General features: G+C 33.0%; 1 protein-coding gene across 2 annotated transcripts; it reads left to right on the forward strand.

The window, feature by feature from the left end:
- The first annotated feature begins 6,973 nt into the window (after positions 1 to 6,973).
- Positions 6,974 to 22,781, forward strand: LOC106756020 (serine protease SPPA, chloroplastic). Of its 2 annotated transcripts, none has more exons than XM_022778886.1 (13): positions 6,974 to 7,535; positions 12,700 to 12,883; positions 13,522 to 13,659; positions 14,506 to 14,676; positions 14,753 to 14,856; positions 15,392 to 15,459; positions 17,192 to 17,358; positions 20,057 to 20,126; positions 20,945 to 21,099; positions 21,255 to 21,360; positions 21,818 to 21,825; positions 21,990 to 22,077; positions 22,170 to 22,302. In XM_022778886.1, exons 1-12 carry the CDS (start codon positions 7,047 to 7,049, stop codon positions 22,073 to 22,075), a joined length of 1,746 nt encoding a protein of 581 aa, XP_022634607.1. In that variant the 5' UTR covers positions 6,974 to 7,046; the 3' UTR covers positions 22,076 to 22,077; positions 22,170 to 22,302. The 2 variants fall into 2 exon arrangements, with proteins under 2 accessions (XP_022634607.1, XP_014493740.1); XM_014638254.2 differs by lacking the exon at positions 21,818 to 21,825 and adding an exon at positions 22,391 to 22,781 and having other exon boundaries at positions 6,978 to 7,535; positions 22,170 to 22,313.
- The last annotated feature ends 11 nt before the right edge of the window (positions 22,782 to 22,792 follow it).

Here is a 22,792-nt window from a genome sequence, read left to right on the forward strand (position 1 = left end):
TGCACAATTCAAAGTCGTAATACTCCAAAAATGTTATCCTCGTTAACCTATCTTGTGGTTGTCAACGAGAAGACTATGGACCATGATCGACTCCGCCTCTACTCGCACTCCTCTTCCAAGAGAAAGGCCTTTGTCGCCTCTGAACCCCCACAACGCCATAAGAAATAACAACAAAAAAAGAAAAAAAAAGAGAACTTTAAAAATTGGGAGCATTAGATTTAACAAATCCAACAAAAACAAAAATGGTGATGCTCCTTCGCAAAAAGAGGCCAGTTCCAGGGATTAATAATAAATAACTCACCAATACAGGAAGTGTGACAGATACCTGGAATGGAAAAACACTCCACAGTGCACTATGTTTTCCTCAATTTTCTCTATCATCACCCAAAAAGGAAGGATTTTTTATGCAGTCCCGAAACTGACCAACATTTGCGAATTAAAAACCAGGAACATAATTTGAAAATGGATGTTTAAAGGTCCTTTGTTTTTGGAAAAGTAGAGAAAAGTCAGTTTAACTTAAACAACCTTCTGGAAATCAAGTACAATCCCCAAAATAAAAAGAAGAAGAAAAAATAATAAAAACAAAAATCTTCAAAATCTACATACCCATGGCAGGAGATAAAGAGTGTAACAAATGTTTAAAAAACGAAACTTTTTCATATATTGCTAATTCCATCAACCTTAATCTTTTTCATATATGGTGCAAGACCGATAGCTCTACCTCCCGTGTGGAAGATCTTGAGGTTATGTGCCTCCGAAGAGAACAGCCTGCTCGTGCTGATCAGGAGCGTGCAGAGCACGCCTTCGCCGAAGGACTTCTCATCGCTTAATGCGCAGGAGCTAAGCTGTTACACAGAGGTCTCACTAAGGCGGTGCTTCATGAAGAACCACGCGGAGGAAAAGGAATAAATTCCAGGTAAGACGATCACACTATGACATGTCATTAAAAATTGCACAATCTTAACGCCCTCTATCTTAATTAATGACAAGATTTTAATTGAGTCAAAAATTTATAAAAATAGGAACCTAATAGAGAATAATTAAAATACAAGAACCTATTTAAGACAACTCTGCATACATCCGAAATGATTAAACCTTTAAAAAATTAATTCTTAAATTTCTTTAAAAGATTGTTTTTATTAGAAAATTGAATTCAATTGATTGTGGAATCAAAATTGATAAAAATTAACAATAACAAGATAGAAGAGATAACAACGTAGAGACATCTAAAAAATTTATATTAATTCATATTATAATTGATTATACATTAAATCTTAACTATTCAATAATAGAATATCCAGATTTCATTATCTCTTAAATGTTTAATACAAAAACACAACATATATAAAACATATACAAGACATGAAACACACAAAATCAATTCTAAAATACTATCAACAAAGATGTCATACCCACTAAAAAGAAAGCTAACCAATTAAGTTCTTTGAACACTAAAGAGGAAACAAGTTGAAAGCACTCCAACAATAGGAAAAGAAAGACGTTACCAATAAAAAAGATTTCAAATGAAATTCTCATTGTTTTTCATAATATTATCATATATATGATAGAGTGGATCAAAGATTCTATGTATACAATTTTGAAAACACAAATTTCAAAATCAATTTAGATGTATCTAATCGATTATAATATGTTCTTAAATATTTTAAGATACATTCTTTTATCTCTCAAAAATATTTTTTCTTAATTAATTTTAAGATTGATTGTGTACTAAACTCGAAACTCTTATCTTTGTGTAATACAATGAAAACTATCACACATACTACGTCTTCAAAACATCAATTTTAAAACAAGTTCTTAATTTGTTTTTCAAGACGAAGCCATAACTTTTATTCTTATTACTTTATCCCTTTTTGCTGAAGAATCTGTAAATTAATTTGTTTTTGGTGGAAATGTTCTGTGAATATAGCGTACTATACGTTTCTCTTGAAAATGTATTTTTGTTTAATATGATATTCATTTTATCCATGTTATAAGAATAAAACAATCATAAAAAAATAAATTTTTATATTTATAAAAGAAAAGAAAAAATGTTGAATAAATATAAAAAAAAAGCTTGTGTCATGCATCTGAAAAGGCAAAAGGTTATTTGACAAAATTCAGGATAATGGGGCTACAACATTTTCAAATCAAAAGCCCAAGTCTGGACGTTCGTAGATGCTAATATGCATATTTTAATTAATGTAACAGTATCACGATCCACTTTTAGAATATATATTATAAGAATAAAATAATTATAAAAGTTTAAAATTTTTTATTTTCTCAAAAAAAAAAGAGAATAAAAAGTAGATAAAAATAATATCAAATGAATATAAAAATTATAGAGTTAAATATATTTTTGGTTCCTTAACTTTTAGTGAAAATTGAAATTAGTCATTCTTCAAAACTTTGGTCTAATTTAATCTCCCAACTTTAGACATATATGAATTTTGTCGTTTTAACTAAACTTTGTTAGGTTTATTAACACGTTTCATGATAGCATTTGGGTTGTTTGTTTACACTGTTTGACACATCTTTGCTTCAATGTTTACTTAGAAACACGTTTGAAACATCAATTAAAGTTAACAAAATTTGGTTAAAAAGACAAAATACCATGCATTTCTAAAGTTAGAAGACTAAATTAGACCAAAGTTTTGAAAAAGGTTTAATTCTAATTTTCACCAAAAATTAAGGGACCAAAAACATATTTAACGCAAAAATATATGTATGTAAAAGTATATTTTTCTTCCAATTATCCTATAGAAGGAGAGGAATAGTAGCCAGGGCTAAATTGAGAAATATAAACCATTTATTGAAACAAAATATATATTGTATTAAACTTAAGACACAAAAGTGAAGATATTTCTTGATTTTATTAAGTTCTTTTAACATGATTAAAGATGAATTAAAAGAAAAGACACGTTGAGTTTGAATGGAACATCTCTCAGCGCCAAACGCCTTTAGCCATTTTGATCCACAAACACACCAACATCCTACCACAAGTTTATAAGCAACATCATCCCCCAGTGCAACTGATATGATATGATCAGTGGAGAACACCATGTTCAAATCAGTGGACACACGAACCACACCTTTCTATAAGGTGTTAGATGAATAGGAATATTATTTATATATTTCTTCTAGTAGTTGAACAATACCAGTTGATGAATACTGATATGAAATCATGTAGCCATAGCTTACTATGTGTGTAAGCATGGCAGACATCTGTTCTAATAAGTTCAAGTCAGTAAAAAGAGTTGGATCTTATATACATAAAATAAGTATGAGTTTTCAAAAATATCTTTTTGAATGAAAACTCTGGTATATCTCACATTGACTAAAGATAAAGCCAATTTATAATATATAAGTGAGGTGCAGACCTCACCTTACAAACCGGTTTTGTAAGGTTGAGTTAGACCTAGAATCCACTTCTAACAAACTCCACCCATCAACCAGAATACAAATTACTACAAAATAAAGTGATGAAGAGAACATTGCTAGCTGTTGTCCTTCTCTGTGCCCTGATGAATGGTTAAGTGCGTTTCTGATAATGATGTGTTCATTTGTTATGAAATAAATAAGCATTGAGATAATATGGACAAATGTGTTCTTCTAATTTTGTATAAGCACACTTCAGTAATTTATGTGATCATTTATAAACACAGAATAGGCACGTATGCCTTTAATTACATGCAAGAAATGCATTATCACTACTGCATAATTCTGTTAGTTCACAGAAATACCAAATGGAACTACACATAGGAAATGATGGTAATTATCATTAAAAGTCTCAAACTTTAACCATAACTTTAACAGCTAATGGTCTAAATACCTCGTTAAATAATTTTTTAACTGTAGTTAAAAATCCATGTCTAATGCTGAAAATACTCATTTTGAAACATTTTTCAAAATATTATATACCCATAATCAATTATTATTAAATTTCTTTGAATTTTTTTTCTCTTTTTATTATCATAATAATAATAATAAATAGTTATAATATAATAATAATAACAACCATAAATAAAGTTTTGGTATGTGGGGTCCGTTCTTTCCTTTTTAAGAGGTGGTTGTTCCCTTCATATTTTCAAATTTAATTTCTATTTGTCAATTTTGATTTTGTGAAAGACCTTTCAAATGCTAGAATTAGTTTGGTTTTGAAAGTAAAGGTAATAAATTAATAATTGATAAGTTATTAACAAAAATGATTTTGAGTAAATGTGTTTTATTTTGATTCTTCAGTTGTTATAGTATTAATGCACTTTTGACCATTTGATATATTATGAAGAATTCCAATGTTGATCGAAGGATTGACCTTCTGATTATCTGTTATATTAAGAAGAATTTCAATGTTGATTGAAGAATTGGCCTTCTGATTATTGGTTAATCGGACAATGGGCGATGGTTCACTTCTATCTTCAAATTCAATTCTCATTCGTCAATACCGATCAGGGATACCTGTTAAAGGTCCTCCAATGCCAAAGTTATTTTGATTATGAAAGCATGGGTAATAAATTTGTAATTAATGAGTCACCTATTACCTTACCTTGGACCTCTATTTATACTTTTTGTAACGGAGTTTTCATTAATACCGGTCTAATTATGGTCCAAACATGACTATTAAGCCATTAACCAAAATGTTTTTTTTTTTTAATAAATCTCCTTACTTTGTTCGTTTGGTTGTTATCATGTTAATGCACTTTTGATTGTTTGGTCTAGTGTGAGGAATTATAACTGCTTTGCTAATTGAAGGGTCAACCATTCGGCTATTGGTTGACCGAACGAGATATATTGTTTATAGGCACCCCAAGCCTGAGCGTCATCTAAGTTGAGAAGAGGTTTGTAATTTTGCCACTCAATATTATGTTATGCGTTGATTGCTCGTGCTGAACTATGATTGTTATAAATGTGGCAATTAGTACGTTTTGAACTTTGCATCTATCAAATATTAAGCATTGGATCACTCTAGACCATTATATGGAAAAAGATCTAATAATTGAGACTTCAAGATGGTTGAGATACAGACTTCCATAAATAGGTGTGAGGTTGACCTTTTATTTTCACCTTTCTCTTTTGTTGCCTCTCCTTCACTGCTCATTTTCTCGCTTCAGGTAATAATGTCAATCGTTCGCCTTTCTTCGTTTGTGGAGTTTTTTAGTAAGGATATGCCGATGATGCATCGTCATCTTCAACATCCTCATTTAAGTCTTCACACAATAGTTAGGGATTAATCGAATGAAGTTTAGATTTGGTCGACAATGCGACCACAAGTGTACATACTGAGGAAAAGAATAACAAAACTCCCAATGTTAAAGGAGGATTCAATCACAAAACCTAAGGTTAATTTTTCAAATGAAGGGGAAAATTTGAACCTCTCAGTCTTCCTAGGTTATGATTGGGTACCCTTATGAGGTTCATGACTATGTGACTCATTTCCATTGGGGCAAGAATCTGTGCAATTGGGCTGAACATTCATACGTACTAGGTGAAGGCATTTATGGCAATGCCATTAACCTGTGAGTTTGTAAAGGGAACAAACAGGTATGCCATGATAAATAAGGTTCTCCTTCAATTACCTAATGACTTTGAAACTAAGGCTCGAACCGCCTTACTGCGGTTAAAAGTACTAACACCACCTTTTCAATTTGCTGGTATCGGGTTTTTGCACCTGCAACACCATATTGATAAAGTACATGAGTTTCTATTTCGAGAGCTTCCTTAATCAGGGTTACATTGATGGCTTCTTCTGTTATTGTCAAGTATAACTGTAATTCTTGACCGGTAATTGGGTTGGCTATTATAGGTAGGTTGGCTAATAAGGCCTTCACCTCTGTGAAGGTTGGTTCACATCGTTTGTTTCATTTTACTACGACTTGTTTCATTATAACCTTTAGGATTGGTCTGATCTTCTCGGCTAATTAAGGAAAAAACTTAAAAGAAAGGTTAGTTGACCGACTGGCTATTGTACCTCTTTAACTTTTTAGAGGCTACTCATACTCAAAGCGATAATGTATTTATTTGGGTTGACTTCTATACCTCTCGTTGTCAACATGAAACCTAAAACTTGCCCATTTCTACCTCAAAGGTGTACTTAGAGGAGTTTAACTGCATATTGTAACATCTTATATGATCGAACACTTCTTTAACACAACCACATGTTTGTTAACCGACTAAAACCTAACGACCACATCATCAACGTACACTCATTACTCATATGCCCTAGGTTATGAGGATATAAACAATGCTTATTAACGTTCTCATTTAGAGGGACCAACGTTCTTCTATGTGTGGGTATTAAATCCGCACTAAGAGCTTCTTCCAGTATTTTTTTTTTCCTCGTGGGTTCCAAAGGTTTATATTGATGGAAACTAGCTTTTTGGCCACTATTTGAGTCTAAATCATGTCCTTTAACGTACAATTTCTTCTTAACCATTTAGTCATTAGATGAGGCTTCTACTCGTATATGTTTCTTGAAGTCTTATATTTCTTCCACTTGCATGAACTTAATTGCTCTTTATCTAAGTGCGTCCAAATTCTCGGGGGGTTTGCATGCATAAGTTATCTGTGAATGGTCTTATTGCAAGGTTGTGATCATATGGTGTATTATCACTTATAAACTAATGTTTCGTATCTGGCGTACAACCTTGTCAAGTTGCACTACAATAAAGTCTGAACCGACAACCAACCTAATTCACCTTGAAATCGTGATCTGAAAAATCTTCAATTCATTAACCCATGAGTTTAATATATTCAAGCCACTTATTGATCCGTAATTTACCAATAATATTTCATTAATTTTGTATTATAATTATTTACTAATTTTAATTATATAGATTTATGATTTAATTATTTTTTAAATGCTCTGATGTTATTCAATATTAATTAATTTGTTTGTTATTATTAAAAAAAAAATTGAACTAATTCTTTTAACTTTATACATAATTAGCCATTGACAATGCAAAATCACATTTATTTATTAGAAAGGAGAAGGGATGAGATAAAGAAGGGAAGAGGTTGCAGGCATAACTACGTGGAAGAACGTGCTTCCTATGAGTTCCTCCTTTTCCCTTCTTACTCTCATCCATCATCCTTGCTCACTTCACACCATTACTGCACAAATGTCGAACCTGCTTCTTCTACCTTCTCTTCCCCTCACCACTTCCCCTCACCGCTTTCAAACTTTTTCTTCCGCTTCTCCTCTTCAATTCCAATGCCGATTCTCGCTTTCTCTCCTCTCTCCTCCTCACCACTCTCTCTCTCCCTTCCGCTCCCACGCGCGCAGAAGAGAACCTTCCCTTCGCGTTTTCGATTCCTCTTCCGAGGCCATAACCAACGAAGGATTGAAAGAAGTGGCAAAGGACGAGGGCGTTGAAGATAAGAGTGTCGGGATTACGGACGAGGAATATCCTAGTGGCGAATTCGATTTCAAACCGGTTACCGGATGGAGAAGCTTCCTCGTTAAGCTTAAGATGCTGGTTGCGTTCCCATGGGAGCGTGTGCGCAAGGGAAGCGTTCTCACAATGAAGCTTCGTGGCCAGGTTACCGTCTCTGTTCTCAGCCTGCTTCTCGTAGGAAGAAATTAACCATAGATAAATGACCAATTTGGTACTTGTGCTGTTTATTTATTCCTGGAAAGAAGGAGAAACCTGATTTAGTACTTGAACTTGTAAACAGACTCAACTTGATCCTACTGTTATAGCTTCATGTTAAAATTTAGGGAATATAAAAACATTGAGCTGAAATATGTATATTAGAATTCAGAAGTGCTTTATTTGTATTTAGGAAAATGAATAGGAATTTATTTATATTCAAAAAATGGAATTCGTACCACAAAACAATGGATATCTGGTATCTTCTTATATATATATATATATATATATATATATATATATATATATATATATATAGTTTTGATTATATATGATCAACTCTTTATTTGTATGATTATAAATATATTCCTTATTTTTATAATTATAACACTTCCCTCAAGTATGAGCTAATAGGTCGTGTGTGTCAAATATGTTATTTAATTGTTCATTAGAGTTGGCAAATCTAGTACTCCAAACTCCATTTTTTCTCGTATGACATGACAATTCACCTTTACTCCTCTCATAAAAGAATGGATTAGAGACAATGTGTAGTAGTATTGCTTGGTCCTCATATACGAGGTGCATTTGGGAACTTTCTTCAAAATTAAGTTGTTTTAGTCACATGAGCTCACAAATAACTAATGTCATTGCTCTGTATTTTGCTTCTACATTTGATCTTGCCAAACATTTTGTTTCTTACTTTTCCATGATATTAAATTACCTCCAACAAGAACATAATACCCTAAAATGGAGTGTCTATTGCTTGGTGGTCTTGCCAAGTCAACTGTCAGAATATCCTACAATTTGAATATTTCCCTTATCTTCATAATGAGTCTTTTTCCAAGGGCCTTCTTAATATACTGTAGATGTCATCTTTGCAATAAAAGAGAAAGTGTTAGTAGAATCTTCACCCTAAATTTGTGTATATCCTTTGGAAACTAATCAAGCTTTACCATTAGATCCTATTTTAAGAGTGTACAACGACACCCAACAATTGATTTTCCAATTGGTAAAGAAACAAGCTCTTAAGTACCAGGACTCTGAAGGGCACACATCTCATGAATCATCCTTGTTGCCACTCTAGATGAGAAAAAACTTCACTTGGAGACTAGAAATACGAATAGAAGATAACAAGCATATTGTATAGGGGGAAACCCCATGGTAATTGAGTTTTTGTACCTTTTCGAATAGCAGTAGGCCAATCTTTTTTAGATGAGACCAGATCAGGTACAAGAAATGTTGTTGAGGAAGGATTAAAGCATGACCTTCACTATATGATTATCTGTCAAAGATGGATCATGTACTAAACTATCAATAGGTTGTGAATGATGTTAAAATATCTAATGTGGTGCAGGAGAAATATCTTGAGTTATGGAAGAGTCATTTGGTGGTGATGAAGGAAGTTGATATTGGTCGAAAAGTGACTACATATGTCATCATTAGAATGAACAATTGTATAATACGGAACAAACTCAAAGAAAGAGACGTCAACAGACACAAAATACTTATGAAGATCAGGAGTGAAACATTGACTCCTTTTTTGAAAACAATGATATCCCACTAAGATACATTTTAATGACTGGAGAAATTTTATCTTGACTAGGTGTGAGGTTGTGTACAAAACCTGTGGTATGAAAAACACATGGAGAAGACTGTATAAAGGGGAATGAGGAAAAAGAACAAAGTGGTACTTGATCATTAAGAACAAATGATGGCATCTTATTAAGAGATAACATGGTGTAAGCATCCCCCTAAAGAGGCGAGGAAGATAATTGTGAAGAAGTATAAGAATAGTTTCAATAAGATGTTTCTTTTTGCATTCAACTACTTCATTTTGTTGAGGAGTATGAGGACACAAAGTTTGATAAAGGATATCATTGGATTTTGTGAATTGCTTAAATTGGTTAGACAAGTAGTCATAAGCATTGTAACTAGAAGAGCACGTATGGATATACCAAATTGTGTTTTGATTTCTCTAAAAAAAATTGAAATATAGAAAACAATTATGTCCAAGTTGAATAATAATAAATAAAGGTAACGCAATATTTAAAACCAAAAAGGGTGTCAATACACAAAGGAACTCAAATATCAGAGTTAACTAAAGAAAAAGGGGACAACTCGTTTTTTAAGACTATCACGAAAAGATTGACAAACATGTTTTCTTAATTGACATGACTCACAATTCAACATAGATAAATGTTTTAAACTTGGCACCATCTTCTACAATTTTGTTAATCCAAGATGTTCTAATCATTCATGAATCATCATTGGAGAGACCGTTAATGAACATTTTGATGATGATGGATAGAAATAGTAAAGGCCATGTGGGTCACATCTAATGCCAATTGTTAGCTTGATAATCCTGTAAGGTAACATTATTTTTAGTGAATGTGAGCATCATAGGGTTGGATCAATCGGATAACAAACATTAAATTAAAAGGGCATTTAGGAAAATAAAGAACAAAGTCAACAATAAGGGATGGGAAGGGTTGGGTAGTACCAATGTTTTAAGCTTGGTTTTTTAATCATTAGCTGCAGTTATAAAAAGTAAATTGAAAGTTTTAGTAAAGAAGGAGAAGAAAGAACAATTACTAAATATGTGATCAGTTTCATCAAAATCAATACCGAAGGGTCCAAAAGAAGGAGTTAGCAAGAGTCAAGCAGACCAATTACCAGTGTATGCAACTGAGGCACTGTTGCTAGTGGATTGGCATGTTGCAAACCATTTGATAAAGTTTTCAAAAGTTTCTAGAGATGAATAAGCTGGTAATTTAGGACCAACATATGACTCAACAATGGATGCCTGGGCAATATTGTGTGGATGAGGGGTTTCCTATTCAACTGCCAACATCTATCAATTGTATGTCCAATGCAGTGGCAATGTTTCCATTTTGGACAACATTTCGAATTATCTGTCCGAGAGCGTCCAAAATTATTATTATCTGATACAAAGGTGGTGTTTTACCTGTAGACAAAGTATGTGTCTTAGTGTTTTATTTTATGAGGAATTCAGAGGAGCGCAAATGATGCGGAATTCATAGTAGAATTACTAGTGATCCCAAGTTCTGATCAGAGGTAGCAATATACTTATGTGGCAATAATTGAAGGGCATTTTACACATTGAGGCACTAGAATAAATATTTTCCTTTTCAGCACTGAATTGATAGAGCTTAACACATTTAAAGACTAAATCAATGACTTATCCAAATATCCAGTTAACATAAATCATGAGGGCTAGCAAAACACTCTAAAACATTTTTTCTTATACAATACTTATATTATTGATTATAAATCATGGAAGACTACAATATTAAGAGAGAAAGGTTTGTTAAGCAAAGTATGTAACCTACAAAATTTGGTGATTTTCAATAAACTTTGATTATTTAAAGAGGCTGTTCAAATTAATAGGTTAGAGAGTTTGTTCCAAGTATTAGTAGTTTAATCTAATTCATTTTTTTTTATTGAAAAATAAATGTATTGCAACTCTCAAAGTTGGGAATTAAATTCAATGCAATCATTTTGAGTTGTAGTGAACTGAAGAGTGATATTTATAAAGATGAGGAATGTTGTTTGTATTACAAGTTGTACAAAGAATTTATTTTCAAAAGATTAATCTCCCTTGTGTTGAATATATACATAGAGTATTCTATTTATAATAGAAGAAATATGGACTAAACTCAAAATACAAATAAGGAATAATAACAACTAACTAAAGATTAAAAATAAAGATAAGATAAAGATAATATATCTAACACTCATCCTGAAGTTAGTGTATACAAATTGTATATGCAAAGCTAGTTACTAATATAATCAATAAAGATTTAGTGAAAATATCTGCTTCTGTACTCGAGTGGTACGAAATTGATAATGATTTGCAAAGACAACATAGAAGACGAAATACCAACTCAAAAGACTCCTCCTGAGCAACAAATCTGGGAGGTTGCTTCATATAAATCTCTTCTTGTAAATTGCTATTGAGGAATGCATTGTTGATATCCAGTGGATAAAGAGGTTATTGTTGAAGAGTAACCACAACTATAAATAAACTAACAAAAGCCACCTATGCCACTGGAGAAAAAACATATATGGATGGGTCAAATGTAATGGTGACAGAAGGGAGGTTAGAAGAGACAGCAGCAGAAGAAGCCATTGATGAACAGGAGAGAGAAACCTTAAAAATTCGAGATTTTCAAATCAAGGCAGGAAAAAGAGCGAACTTGACACTTTGAATAACTGCTTGAGAGGAGATGGGATGTGCAACAACACACGACGAACCTGAAAAAGGAAAAGGAGCGACCTCGACACTCTGAATCACTGCCTTAGAGGAGACGAGACGTGCCACCATGCAGGGCGGAAAAGGGAGAAGATCCACAATTTCAAAAGACGCTGAGAGCATATTAATTTTCCTTGTGTTGAATATACATATAGAGTACTCTATTTATAATAAAAGAAATATGGATTAAACCCAAAATATAAATAAGGAATAATAACAAACTAACTAAAGATAAAAGATAAAGATAATATATCTAACAAGAAGGATGTAGAGAAGCTTATGAGATATATTAAATTAGGGGATGCAGAAAGTCACATATTTGTACAAACTTATTTAAGTTGCTATATGGATACCATATGTTCACAGTCTCCTATATATCAAACACATCATCATCATGTATTATTTCTTTTTCTTTGTATTATCCGAAGATATCATCTCTTACACGTATGTGTCATCTGGTGTTAAGTGTCCATTGATTATTTTCCTAAATTTCAGGGCACAATGAAAGACGTGCAAGTATTTTTTTAGTAATAGAAGATACTTTTCATATAACTTTATAAAGGATAAAAGTTAGATGCAATTTCTACTTTTTGGTGTTTTCCAATCAGAGTAAACTTTTTCACCCTGCTAACCTATGTTTCCTTGATATGAACCTTTACTACATAAATTATTGAGATAACACTCTACTTTGTTGGGAAAACAATATTAAATAAAGTAGAGGGAGGAAAATAATATTTATTATTCCTTTTTTAATATCTCTATAAATAAAATATAAAATAAAGTAATTCTTAGTTATGCAAAAAAGAATCACAAAAACGTTGTATTGTTTCACATGTTCAGATATCTGATCAAGTGAAGAGTAGGTTCTCTCCGGGACTTTCTCTGCCTCAAATTTGTGAGAACTTTTTGAAAGCAGCATACGATCCTCGTATTTCTGGGATCTATCTTCATATTGATAGTTTAAATTGCGGGTGGGGTAAAGTAGAAGAAATTCGAAGGCATATATCAGATTTCAAAAAATCAGGTAAAGGCTCTGAACTTGTACTGCATCTTTCATATGGAATAAAGAGGAATGTGGAAAAGTACAATATCCAAACAGCTTTGCAGATTGTATGTTGTTTATAGAAACTTATATTAGAGTCAAATAAACCAACCAGTGAAGATTTAGAAGATAATTCAGTAAACTCACATGCCTAGTTACGTATATAAGTATAATTGCATTGACTTCTATAGCTACACCCGTTCCAAATTCCAAGCTACAGTTGTTTCTCGGACATTTTTAAATGTTTACTACCAATGCATGTGCCAAGAAGTTTTAGTGCTTTTCAAATTAGTTATCTTGAACCCTTCCACAGAATAATCAAGTCAAGATAATTGTTAATTAGATTTCAATCTTTGATTTGATGGCCATAAGCATCAGGCTTCTCCTGCTGAATTCAATGTATTCTCTCGTGTAGGACCAATGAAGTAATGATAAATTAATGTACCTTCTCTTCTCTATGATTTTCTTAGGTTATGATGTAACTGAAGGTTGTATTTAAAGTAAATATGGTGATTGATGATATATTAGCATAACTCTTCTTCCCCTGTTGATATGTTGGTTTATGTTAATTCTTTTCCTGCTTATGATTGACATTCTTTGATTGTTGCTTATACTTGTAGGAAAATTTATTCTGGCTTATGTGCCTTTATGTCAAGAAAAAGAATATTACCTTGCATGTGCATGTGACGAGATATACTCTCCACCCAGTGCTTACTTTTCTTTGTTTGGATTGACTGTTCAAGCCTCATTCCTCAGAGGTAAGATGATTTTTCTAACTTTATTTTCCTTACAAATTTCACATACAGTGAATGCAGTTAATTTGGTTTCTTTTCTTACAGCATCTCATACACGTGTGTGTATAGAAATGTGTATGTATATCAGTGTGTGTAACTCTACATGACTCCAAATTCGCCCTTCAAATCATGCAACAATATTGGTTCTTCATTTATCAGTGACATCATTTTTCTCTTTCCATGGTCATTAATGTCACTAGCGTCATCCTTTTATTGTATCTTTGCCACCAAATTGGTCATTACAGGGATGTCTGGTGGTTCTTTGAAGAGAAAAAAAACACTGATGGTATTTACTTGTGGCTGATAAAAGGAGAATAATTCAGATATACGTTTGGAGGGCCAATTGGATACTTACTAGGTTAGGAGAAACACAGTCATAGAAAGTGGGTGAAACATGGTAGAAATTTCAAACAAAAGGTCTCCTATTGGCGGTTCCCTTAGAAAAGCAGTTTTCCATGTATTATGTACATAGAACCCAGAAAGGGACTTAATAGATTTCCTTTTGTTTGAAGTTTGTACAGAATTTTTTGCGCCTCTTACTAAGAAAACCTGAATTAAAGTCTGGTACTGATATTCCTTTCTATTACATTAAGTCATGCCATGTTAATTTCTCAGATGTTATTCTAATACTCAGTGTCTCTAATATTTTTTGGTTCTCGAAAAATGTTCTGTGTGCTGTTCTGCACATGCTGCAGATGCATTTCAAGAAATTATTGAATATTGGTAAATCATTTTAAATTTTTAATCCTATGATGGCTATTAATAAGCCTAAAACTTGTGTTTCACATCATTTATTGATTTGTTTTTCAGGTATTTTAGATAACATAGGAATTGAACCGCAAGTGGAAAGGATTGGAAAATACAAAAGTGCAGGTGATCAACTAGCTCGAACAACCATGTCTGAGGAAAATTGTGAGATGCTGACTGCATTGCTTGATAATATCTATACAAATTGGCTAGATAAAGTCTCTTCTGCCAAAGGTACATTTAAATTTGATGTTTTAGTTGATTCTTGGGCCAAGATATTAACTTGTGGGCTTCTGCAAGTTTAATACAGGAAAAAGTAAAGAAGATATTGAGAAACTCATAAATGAAGGTGTTTATCGAGTAGACAAGCTGAAAGAAGAAGGACTCATATCAAATATAATCTATGATGACGAGGTAATAGTTAATCCCAAGTGTTATTATATGAACAACCAATTTGATCTTTAATTGCTACTGCCATAGGCATAATCATGATGCTAACCCTGGCTAGATATGGTAATTAGTTAAAGCGCTTCTCATAGTGGCAGACGTATGAATTGGATCTTATAACATTACTTTTATAGAATCACCTAGGATCACTGTTTTGACCAATCATTACGTTATAAGAATGATTAGTTGTACAGATAGTTTGTCATCTAATCTAAAAATCATAATTATACTGAGTAAGATGGAATCTCATCTAATGATGGTTGTTTATTTCAATGGAAAAATCCTAAGTATAAATAGTTTTTGTCCTGCTCACTAAAAATTTGTTGGTTTTATTGTTTTTCCATTTAAAGTTTGTTTATTTTTGTCTTCACAGTTGGTTGTATTCAAATATATTGATAATTAACATTGGTTGATAAGTGCTTTGAAAGATGTGGATACATCTCAAGCAAAGAGCGTTAAAAGGATATGAAACGTGAGATATTAAACATTAGATATTTGGCAGATTATTACCATGTTGAAGGAGAGACTTGGAGTGAAACTTGATAAAGATTTGCCAATGGTGGACTACAGGTAATAATTTCTATATGAATTCGAGAATGTACCATAGTTTATGCTATTTATTTGAACTGACTAAAATTTAGCTTTATAAATGTAACTAATAAATTCTCATTCAATAGTCTCAAAATGCACCTTCTGCCTCTTACAGAGTTTCATTCCCAATCTTCTAGTTACTTTCAACATTAGAACTTTACACTGTTGTTCAAGTTCTAGGGCTTTTATACTTTCCGTGATCATGTAAATTCAAATCAAATCTCCTGTGAAAAGAATCATTCATATCAGTTGCTGTCTCTTTCTTTCTTCACCCTGATTTGGGGATTATTCTGGAACCCTAGGATTACCTCCATCTCTTTACTTTGAAAGCAATGTTACCAGACATTAAGTTACTAATTGCCGAGACGTAGGTGCCAAAGTGTTTAACTTTCTTGTTCAGTAAAATTTGTTTGGCATGGTGCTGGTGCTATTCACTGTACCATCATTCAAATTCTGTTTCTGCAATTCTTTAATACTGGTTACTTCAATGTTGGAATTTAGTTACAGGATTTGATTCATGTTAGTATAACATAATATTCAAAAGTAACAGTTTTCCCTGTTGAGTACTGGCAGATCCAATTCATGTGTCTTTCTTTAAAATATTGAGTTTGGAATACAACGTAATAGTATATTGTTTTATTTTAGGGGGCATTTGGAAGAGATTCTCTTGAAGGATTTTGAGATTGTAAAAGTAACTTTTGACCTTTCTATAAGCGCCTTTGAGCCTTTGGTTATCAGCTATACTAAAGAAGTCTATTAAAATAAGCTCATTTTTATCTTATTTTAGTAAGCTTCACAATGAAAATGTGAATAAATTTTTATTAAGCTCTCATGTGCTTTCTTGTGTTGCTTACCCTAAAAGGCCTTTAATATTAACTTTAAAACTCAAATCCACAATTCGTTTTTATAGATGTTGGAGGAAACGTTAGCAAATGCGTAATATACTAAAAGTTTTCATTTGAAATATCTTTCTTTGTTCAACCCCGACTTCTTTGGTCTTGGTTCTTTTTGTGACTTATGCTTTTGTTTTAATAACTTATTTTGGGAATTTGTCATTTTATTATTTTAGCTTCTAAAGAGAGTTTCTAAAATAAAAGAAAAAAATAATAATACGACTATTTTCCACAACTGCAGCTTGTTTGTAATAGTTTTTTCATAAATGTATGGCTTCTAAAAAAAATAATAATTTTCATATTTTTATCATGCATTTAATTTAAATTTTCGAAATAATTAGAAACTATCTTGAATAGTTTCTCATAAAATCAGTTGCTTATTTTGAAAAATATTGCCTTATTATTGTAAATAAACATAAATTAGCATATACTTTTTAAAAAAATGTCAATAGATTATATTACATCAGAATCGGGATTTTTTTCCTAAAAATTTTGTAACAAACTGACCCTTGATCTTTCTAAAACTTGTCTTTGGTGCTAGATTTTTGTGTAGCCTATACATTTTGGGAACAACTTAGTTTGGAGGATATTCATTTTATTATTTTCTTGAGAAAGCTTTTAAAAGTATAACATTTAATTAGTGAATACTTTCCTTTAATTAATCTTTCCTACGTGAGTGTAAATTACAGCTTTCATGTGGCTTACAATTGCATTCTTTTTCTACTTTTTTATAACAGATGTTCCATATGATTAGCAAAATATACCAAGTAATTCATATTAATTGTATAATGATGTTTTCTTGCTTCAATTTAATACAGGAAATACTCTCGAGTTAGGAAATGGACTGTTGGAATATCAGGCGGCAGAGAACTTATAGCCATTATCCGAGCATCAGGGAGCATTAGTCGTGTAGAGAGTCAATTAAGTGTCTCTAGCTCAGGCATCACTGCAGAGAAGTTTATTGAAAAGATTCGAACTGTCAGAGGTAAACCTGACCTTATAAGTTACTAGTTCACCTTTTAAACTTCAATGCTGGACGCTGATTAACATTGACACTTATTCAATGGAATATTTTCTGCCTTTTTATATTGATTATGGATGCTGCTGTTAATGCTTCATAGATATTTTTGTTTCAGTAAAGTAATATTACTCTCTGATGTCCCTACGGTAAATGAGAAGAAAACGAATAAATTGCATTTCTTTTACTTACGCTTCTATGAAATAGTGGAAAAGATTAGGGGAAATCTCCCTTGTGTGTTTTTCATGCACATAGGGTAATTTATTTATAATGTAAGATATGGGCTAATGCTCTCAATACAAGATGGGTTGAGCTCAATTAACATAAACACACAATTTAACATCTAACATTCCCCCTTAAGCTGGAGCATATAAATCATATGTTCCAAGCTTGTTACAAAGATAGTCAATTCTAGGTCCTCGCTTGGATTTAGTGAATATCTCTGTCAACTGGTTGCTTGAGTTAACGAACTCAGTCTTGATATCTCCGGATATGATTTTTTCTCTAATAAAATGACAATCAACTTCAATGTGCTTGGTTCTGTCATGGAAGACAGGGTTAGAGCTAATATGAAGAGCAACTTGATTATCACATATACGTGTCATGTGAGTGACATCTCCAAATTTCAATTCACTAAGTAATTGTTTAAGCCACACAAGCTCACAAGTAGCTGATGTCATAGCTCTATATTATGCTTCTGCATTGGACCTTGCCTTGCCACAACATTCTGCTTCTTACTTTTCCAAGATATCAGGTTGCACCAATAGAGACAAAATATCCAGAAGTAGACCTCCTATCAGAAGGGGAATCAACCCAATTAGCATCTGAATAGCAAACGATTTTTGTATTGTTGTTAGGACCATATAGCAAACCTTTTCCAGGTGATCCTTTAATATACTTTAGTATGCGGACAACGGCATCCCAATGGCCTTCACATGGGGAGTTTAGGAATTGACTCACCACGCTAACTGCGAAGGAAATGTTAGGACACGTAACAGTAAGATGTTTAATTTACCAACTAATCTTTTGTATCAGGATCTGAGAAAGGCTCCCCTTGATTTGGTAGGAGTTTGATGTTAGGATCCATAGGTGTCTCAACAAATTTAGAGTTCATTAACCCTGTTTCCTCCAAGATGTCTAACGCATACTTCCTCTGAGATATGACAATACCAGTATTGGATTGTGCTACTTCAATACCCAAAAAGTACCGAAGTTTGTCAAGATCTTTGGTTTGAAAATGGTGGCAAAGGTGCTGTTTCATCTGAGAGATGCCAAGATAGTCGTTTCTTGTGAGAACAATGTCATCGACATACACTATTAAGTAGATACATCCAGCACTTGAGTGGCGATAGAACATTGAATGATCCGCTTCACTGCGAGACATACCAAATTGTTGAACAACACAGCTGAATTTACCAAACCAGGCCCGAGGAGACTGTTTTAGGCCATATAAGGATTTGCGAAGACAACATACCAATCCAGATGACTCCCCTTGAACAACAAAGTCAGGCGGTTGCTCCATATAAACAACTTCCAAAAAGGAAGTATGGCTTTTTTCCCAATACTGTTGTATAAGAAATGTTTTAAATGCTGGATAGCAGTGCCTACTGGCCAGCTCCAAAAATTTCATAGCGAGAAAGCATAGAGTGGGATAATCGATTTGAAATTTTTTATAGTTTATATAATATAAATGTAAATTTTCAAAAGTGATAAAAATTACTCAATTTATAACATTCATAAATATCAATAAAAAGTCATAGGTGTGTTAAATAAAACATATAAGTAAATCCAAAACGTCAAATACAAGTTTCATAGATTAGAATTATCAGTCATCATCTCCTAAATTTATCTATAGATTGATTCCTATATTGGGAATTAAAATCCAAAAAATAGTTCTCCAGGCAAGTCCTAATGTCTATGTTTAAGGTATTTTTTGGAATCGACACATAGCACCACTATTCAGCCCGCTATTTGGTTTGCTATGACTGCTACACTAAACTGTTCCATTATAGTAGCCCCTGTATTGGGCAGGGGCCTCTCCGCACTGGTATACTAGTATTGCGTGCTCTTTAAAACCCTCTGATTAGTTCACAATGTAAAATCAAATAGATGTTGAACCCAGGTAGCAAGAATGGAAATGGAGGGAGGAGAGGGCGAAAAGGAGAAATAGAGGGGAGATGTACATTCTTTCTCTTTGATTGTGTGGAAATGAAGGACAGAAAAAAAGATGTGGGTCCCACATGTTTTTATTTCCTCACTCAATATGCTAGATTTCGAAAGTATCGCATTATCCACTCGAATTAAACCAAAACTCTATTTCTCCAAAACCAAACACCCCTAAAACTCATCTTATTTCTTACATAATTCTCGTATGAAATGGAGCATGAATTTCCGCAGACAAAACAAGAGATCCTTCAGCCAGTAAGTAACCGGTAGCCGAACCCTTTGTTTGTATTCAGGGTGTAAAGTATAGGGCCTAGTTCTGTTTGGTTTATTAAATTGCATATGCAACAACACAACTTATCTATTCACATTTAGGACTGTAAACATAATTGTTATCATGGTTTTTATCATAGTTAATCCCCATCAACAATACTGTTTAACAAATATGCAACCTTTAACTTGTATTATTTTAATTCACTCACTAGCGTTATTTTCCCCTCAGAGTCAAAAAAATTTAAGGCTGCTATCATTAGAATTGACAGCCCTGGAGGTGATGCTCTTGCTTCTGATCTGTAAGTTCTGGTAAAATTCCCCTCTTTCAATCATGTCAAAACTGCTGCTATTTTAAGTATTTGATAAGAAATTGTTGGCTTTCTTTTCATTGGTTTGAATTATTGGTTGGATGGATCTAGATCTGTTCTGTACCATGGCACCATTCATTTAGAGTACCTGTATAATGTTGATTTGTTCTTGATTTCAGCATTTTATTTTGAGATGATAGTAGTGGCATATATATGTTGGATCATAATAAACATCGGTCCCAATTTTTCTTTCTAAACTTTAATTTATAAAGGTGACTACATTTATAAGCAAAATTGATACACATGCAAAGTTATGGCCTTTCATAAGAAGCATTAAACGATATAACACATTAATAAAAATGTTTAATGACTAAGAAAACCTGGCAATTGCAAGATTTTAATGCCAAGGAGAAGTTTAGCACTAACAGCAACTCTCTCATTTGTATCCATACAAATAGGCAGTGGAGGCATCTCAAGCTGTGTAAACAGTATACTAGCAGAGCAGTAGCTTAAATGATCCACTAGAATTGGTTTTCGGAAACCTTATATGAAATTTTCCAATTTCAGCTATCGTAGGTATAGAATTTTTAAAATCTTGATTAAATAATTTTCATATTCAAAAACACTAATTTTATATTTGAGGAGTTAGTCATATCCTTTATTTAGTGGTCTACATCAATTTGCAATACATCTTCAATCGCTGTCATTGATGATGTTGTTATGCCTAGTATATTTTTTTTTTTGTATGTTTAGGTGATCATATTCTGGTGCCAAGAATCATGATCATTATCTGGTGTTATCATCTGCAGGATGTGGAGAGAAATCCGGCTTTTGGCTGCTAAAAAACCGGTCATTGCTTCAATGTCTGATGTGGCAGCAAGCGGAGGGTACTATATGGCAATGGGAGCTGATGCTATTGTTGCAGAAAGCCTTACCTTAACCGGTTCAATTGGAGTGGTCACAGGTAAACAAAGTATTTTACTGTTTCAGTGGGTGAAAGAATAGCAGGAAGATATAGTTACTTAACTGAAGCTAAAAGTACGAAGTTATTAACAAATTTATTTTACAGAATATATTATTTAACTGAGGATATAATATACGTATAATATCTTTTTGTAGGAAAATTTAACCTGGGGAAACTGTATGAGAAGATTGGCTTTAACAAAGAAATTATATCAAGGGGAAGATATGCTGAGGTCCTTGCTGCTGAACAACGTCCTTTCAGGTAATATTATTTCTTCATTTCCTCGAGTAAATTCTAGTGGATAAGCAAAGAATATTAGACAGTGTAATATGTGAGAAATATGTGGAAAAGGAAGTTGTTTTGGTTGAAGAGAAACAAAAACAGCACTGAAATTTTTTTAATTAATTATTGATGATTGTTTTTATATAAAAAAAAAAAAAACTGAAAAGAATAAAAATAAACCCGTGGTTATCCATAATTGATTATGGAGGCAACCAACACATTTTATGCATTTTGAGGAACATAATTAATATGTTGCAGCGAATGTTAGTTTGGCTTTCTTCACTGTTCGCCTGGAAGCAAAGAATGCGTGTCCCACCATTAATTTTTTAATCTACTTCATGCTTCTTTTCTTCCAATAACTCACCATCTTTCATTTCCTTGACTCGCTCCCTCTCTTTCCAAACTGTGAAACCAACTGTACGACTCAAAACCTTAGGAGGCCAGGTTTCTACCTCCATTTATGATTTAAATTTTTCCTCTAGTAGTTAAATATTCTTATCGTTGAACTTTGCAGGGTTCTTATTTTTCTAATGTTTATGAGTAAAGTACATGTTTGACTTATGAGACAGACAAAGTGAAAAATTTTCGATTTTCTTGTTTTGGTACAGACCGGATGAAGCAGAGTTATTTGCCGAATCTGCTAGGCATGCTTATAAACAATTTCGGGACAAGGCTGCATTGTCCAGATCAATGACCGTAGGTTTTATCTAACAAGCTAATTCCCATGCTTTTGTTCATCCTTCTTGTAGATCTTTGTCACAGGCTCACAGCTAGTATACTGTCACTAGGTAGAAAAGATGGAGGAGGTTGCACAGGGAAGGGTTTGGACTGGTAACGACGCAGCATCGCGTGGTTTAGTTGATGCTATTGGCGGGCTTTCCCGTGCTATTGCCATAGCAAAAGTTAAGGCCAATATACCTCAAGACAGTCAGGTTGGTTTGCAATCTTTATTTTTGTTGTATAAATGTTGTACTTGAGAAACATGGTGATTATGCTTGAGTTATCTTAGGTTACACTTGTGGAGATATCCAGACCCAGCCCTTCTCTACCCGAGATCTTGTTAGGTGTTGGGAGTTCCCTCGTTGGAGCTGACAGAATGGTGAAGGAGCTGCTACAGGGCATGACATTTTCTGATGGAGTTCAAGCCCGGATGGATGGAATCATGTTTCAGACATTGGAAGAATATCCTTTTGGAAATCCCATTTTGTCAATAATAAAATCTTACCTCAGTTCCCTGTAGTTGTCTATAGTTCATTCCATCATATGTTCCTTTCCTTTGTTATTTAAATAGGTGACATTTTATAAAGGGCTCCTTTAATGTCTCCCTCACAACCCTTGTACATACACCATGTAAAGTTGAAAAGTTTAAAGGTTAGTTTTACACATAAACTAAGATGGAAGATCTTGTGTA

This window comes from Vigna radiata, chromosome 2, assembly GCF_000741045.1.
Source record: "Vigna radiata var. radiata cultivar VC1973A chromosome 2, Vradiata_ver6, whole genome shotgun sequence".
In the NCBI taxonomy this organism is placed as follows: Eukaryota; Viridiplantae; Streptophyta; class Magnoliopsida; order Fabales; family Fabaceae; genus Vigna; species Vigna radiata.

Coding starts and splice junctions, on each gene's coding strand:
- LOC106756020 (XM_014638254.2), top strand. CDS start 7,047: ATGAGTTCCTCCTTTTCCCTTCTTACTCTCATCCATCATCCTTGCTCA. Junction 13,660..14,505: donor TCAAGCCTCATTCCTCAGAG/GTAAGATGATTT, acceptor TTTGTTTTTCAG/GTATTTTAGATAACATAGGA. Junction 14,857..15,391: donor ATATAATCTATGATGACGAG/GTAATAGTTAAT, acceptor GATATTTGGCAG/ATTATTACCATGTTGAAGGA.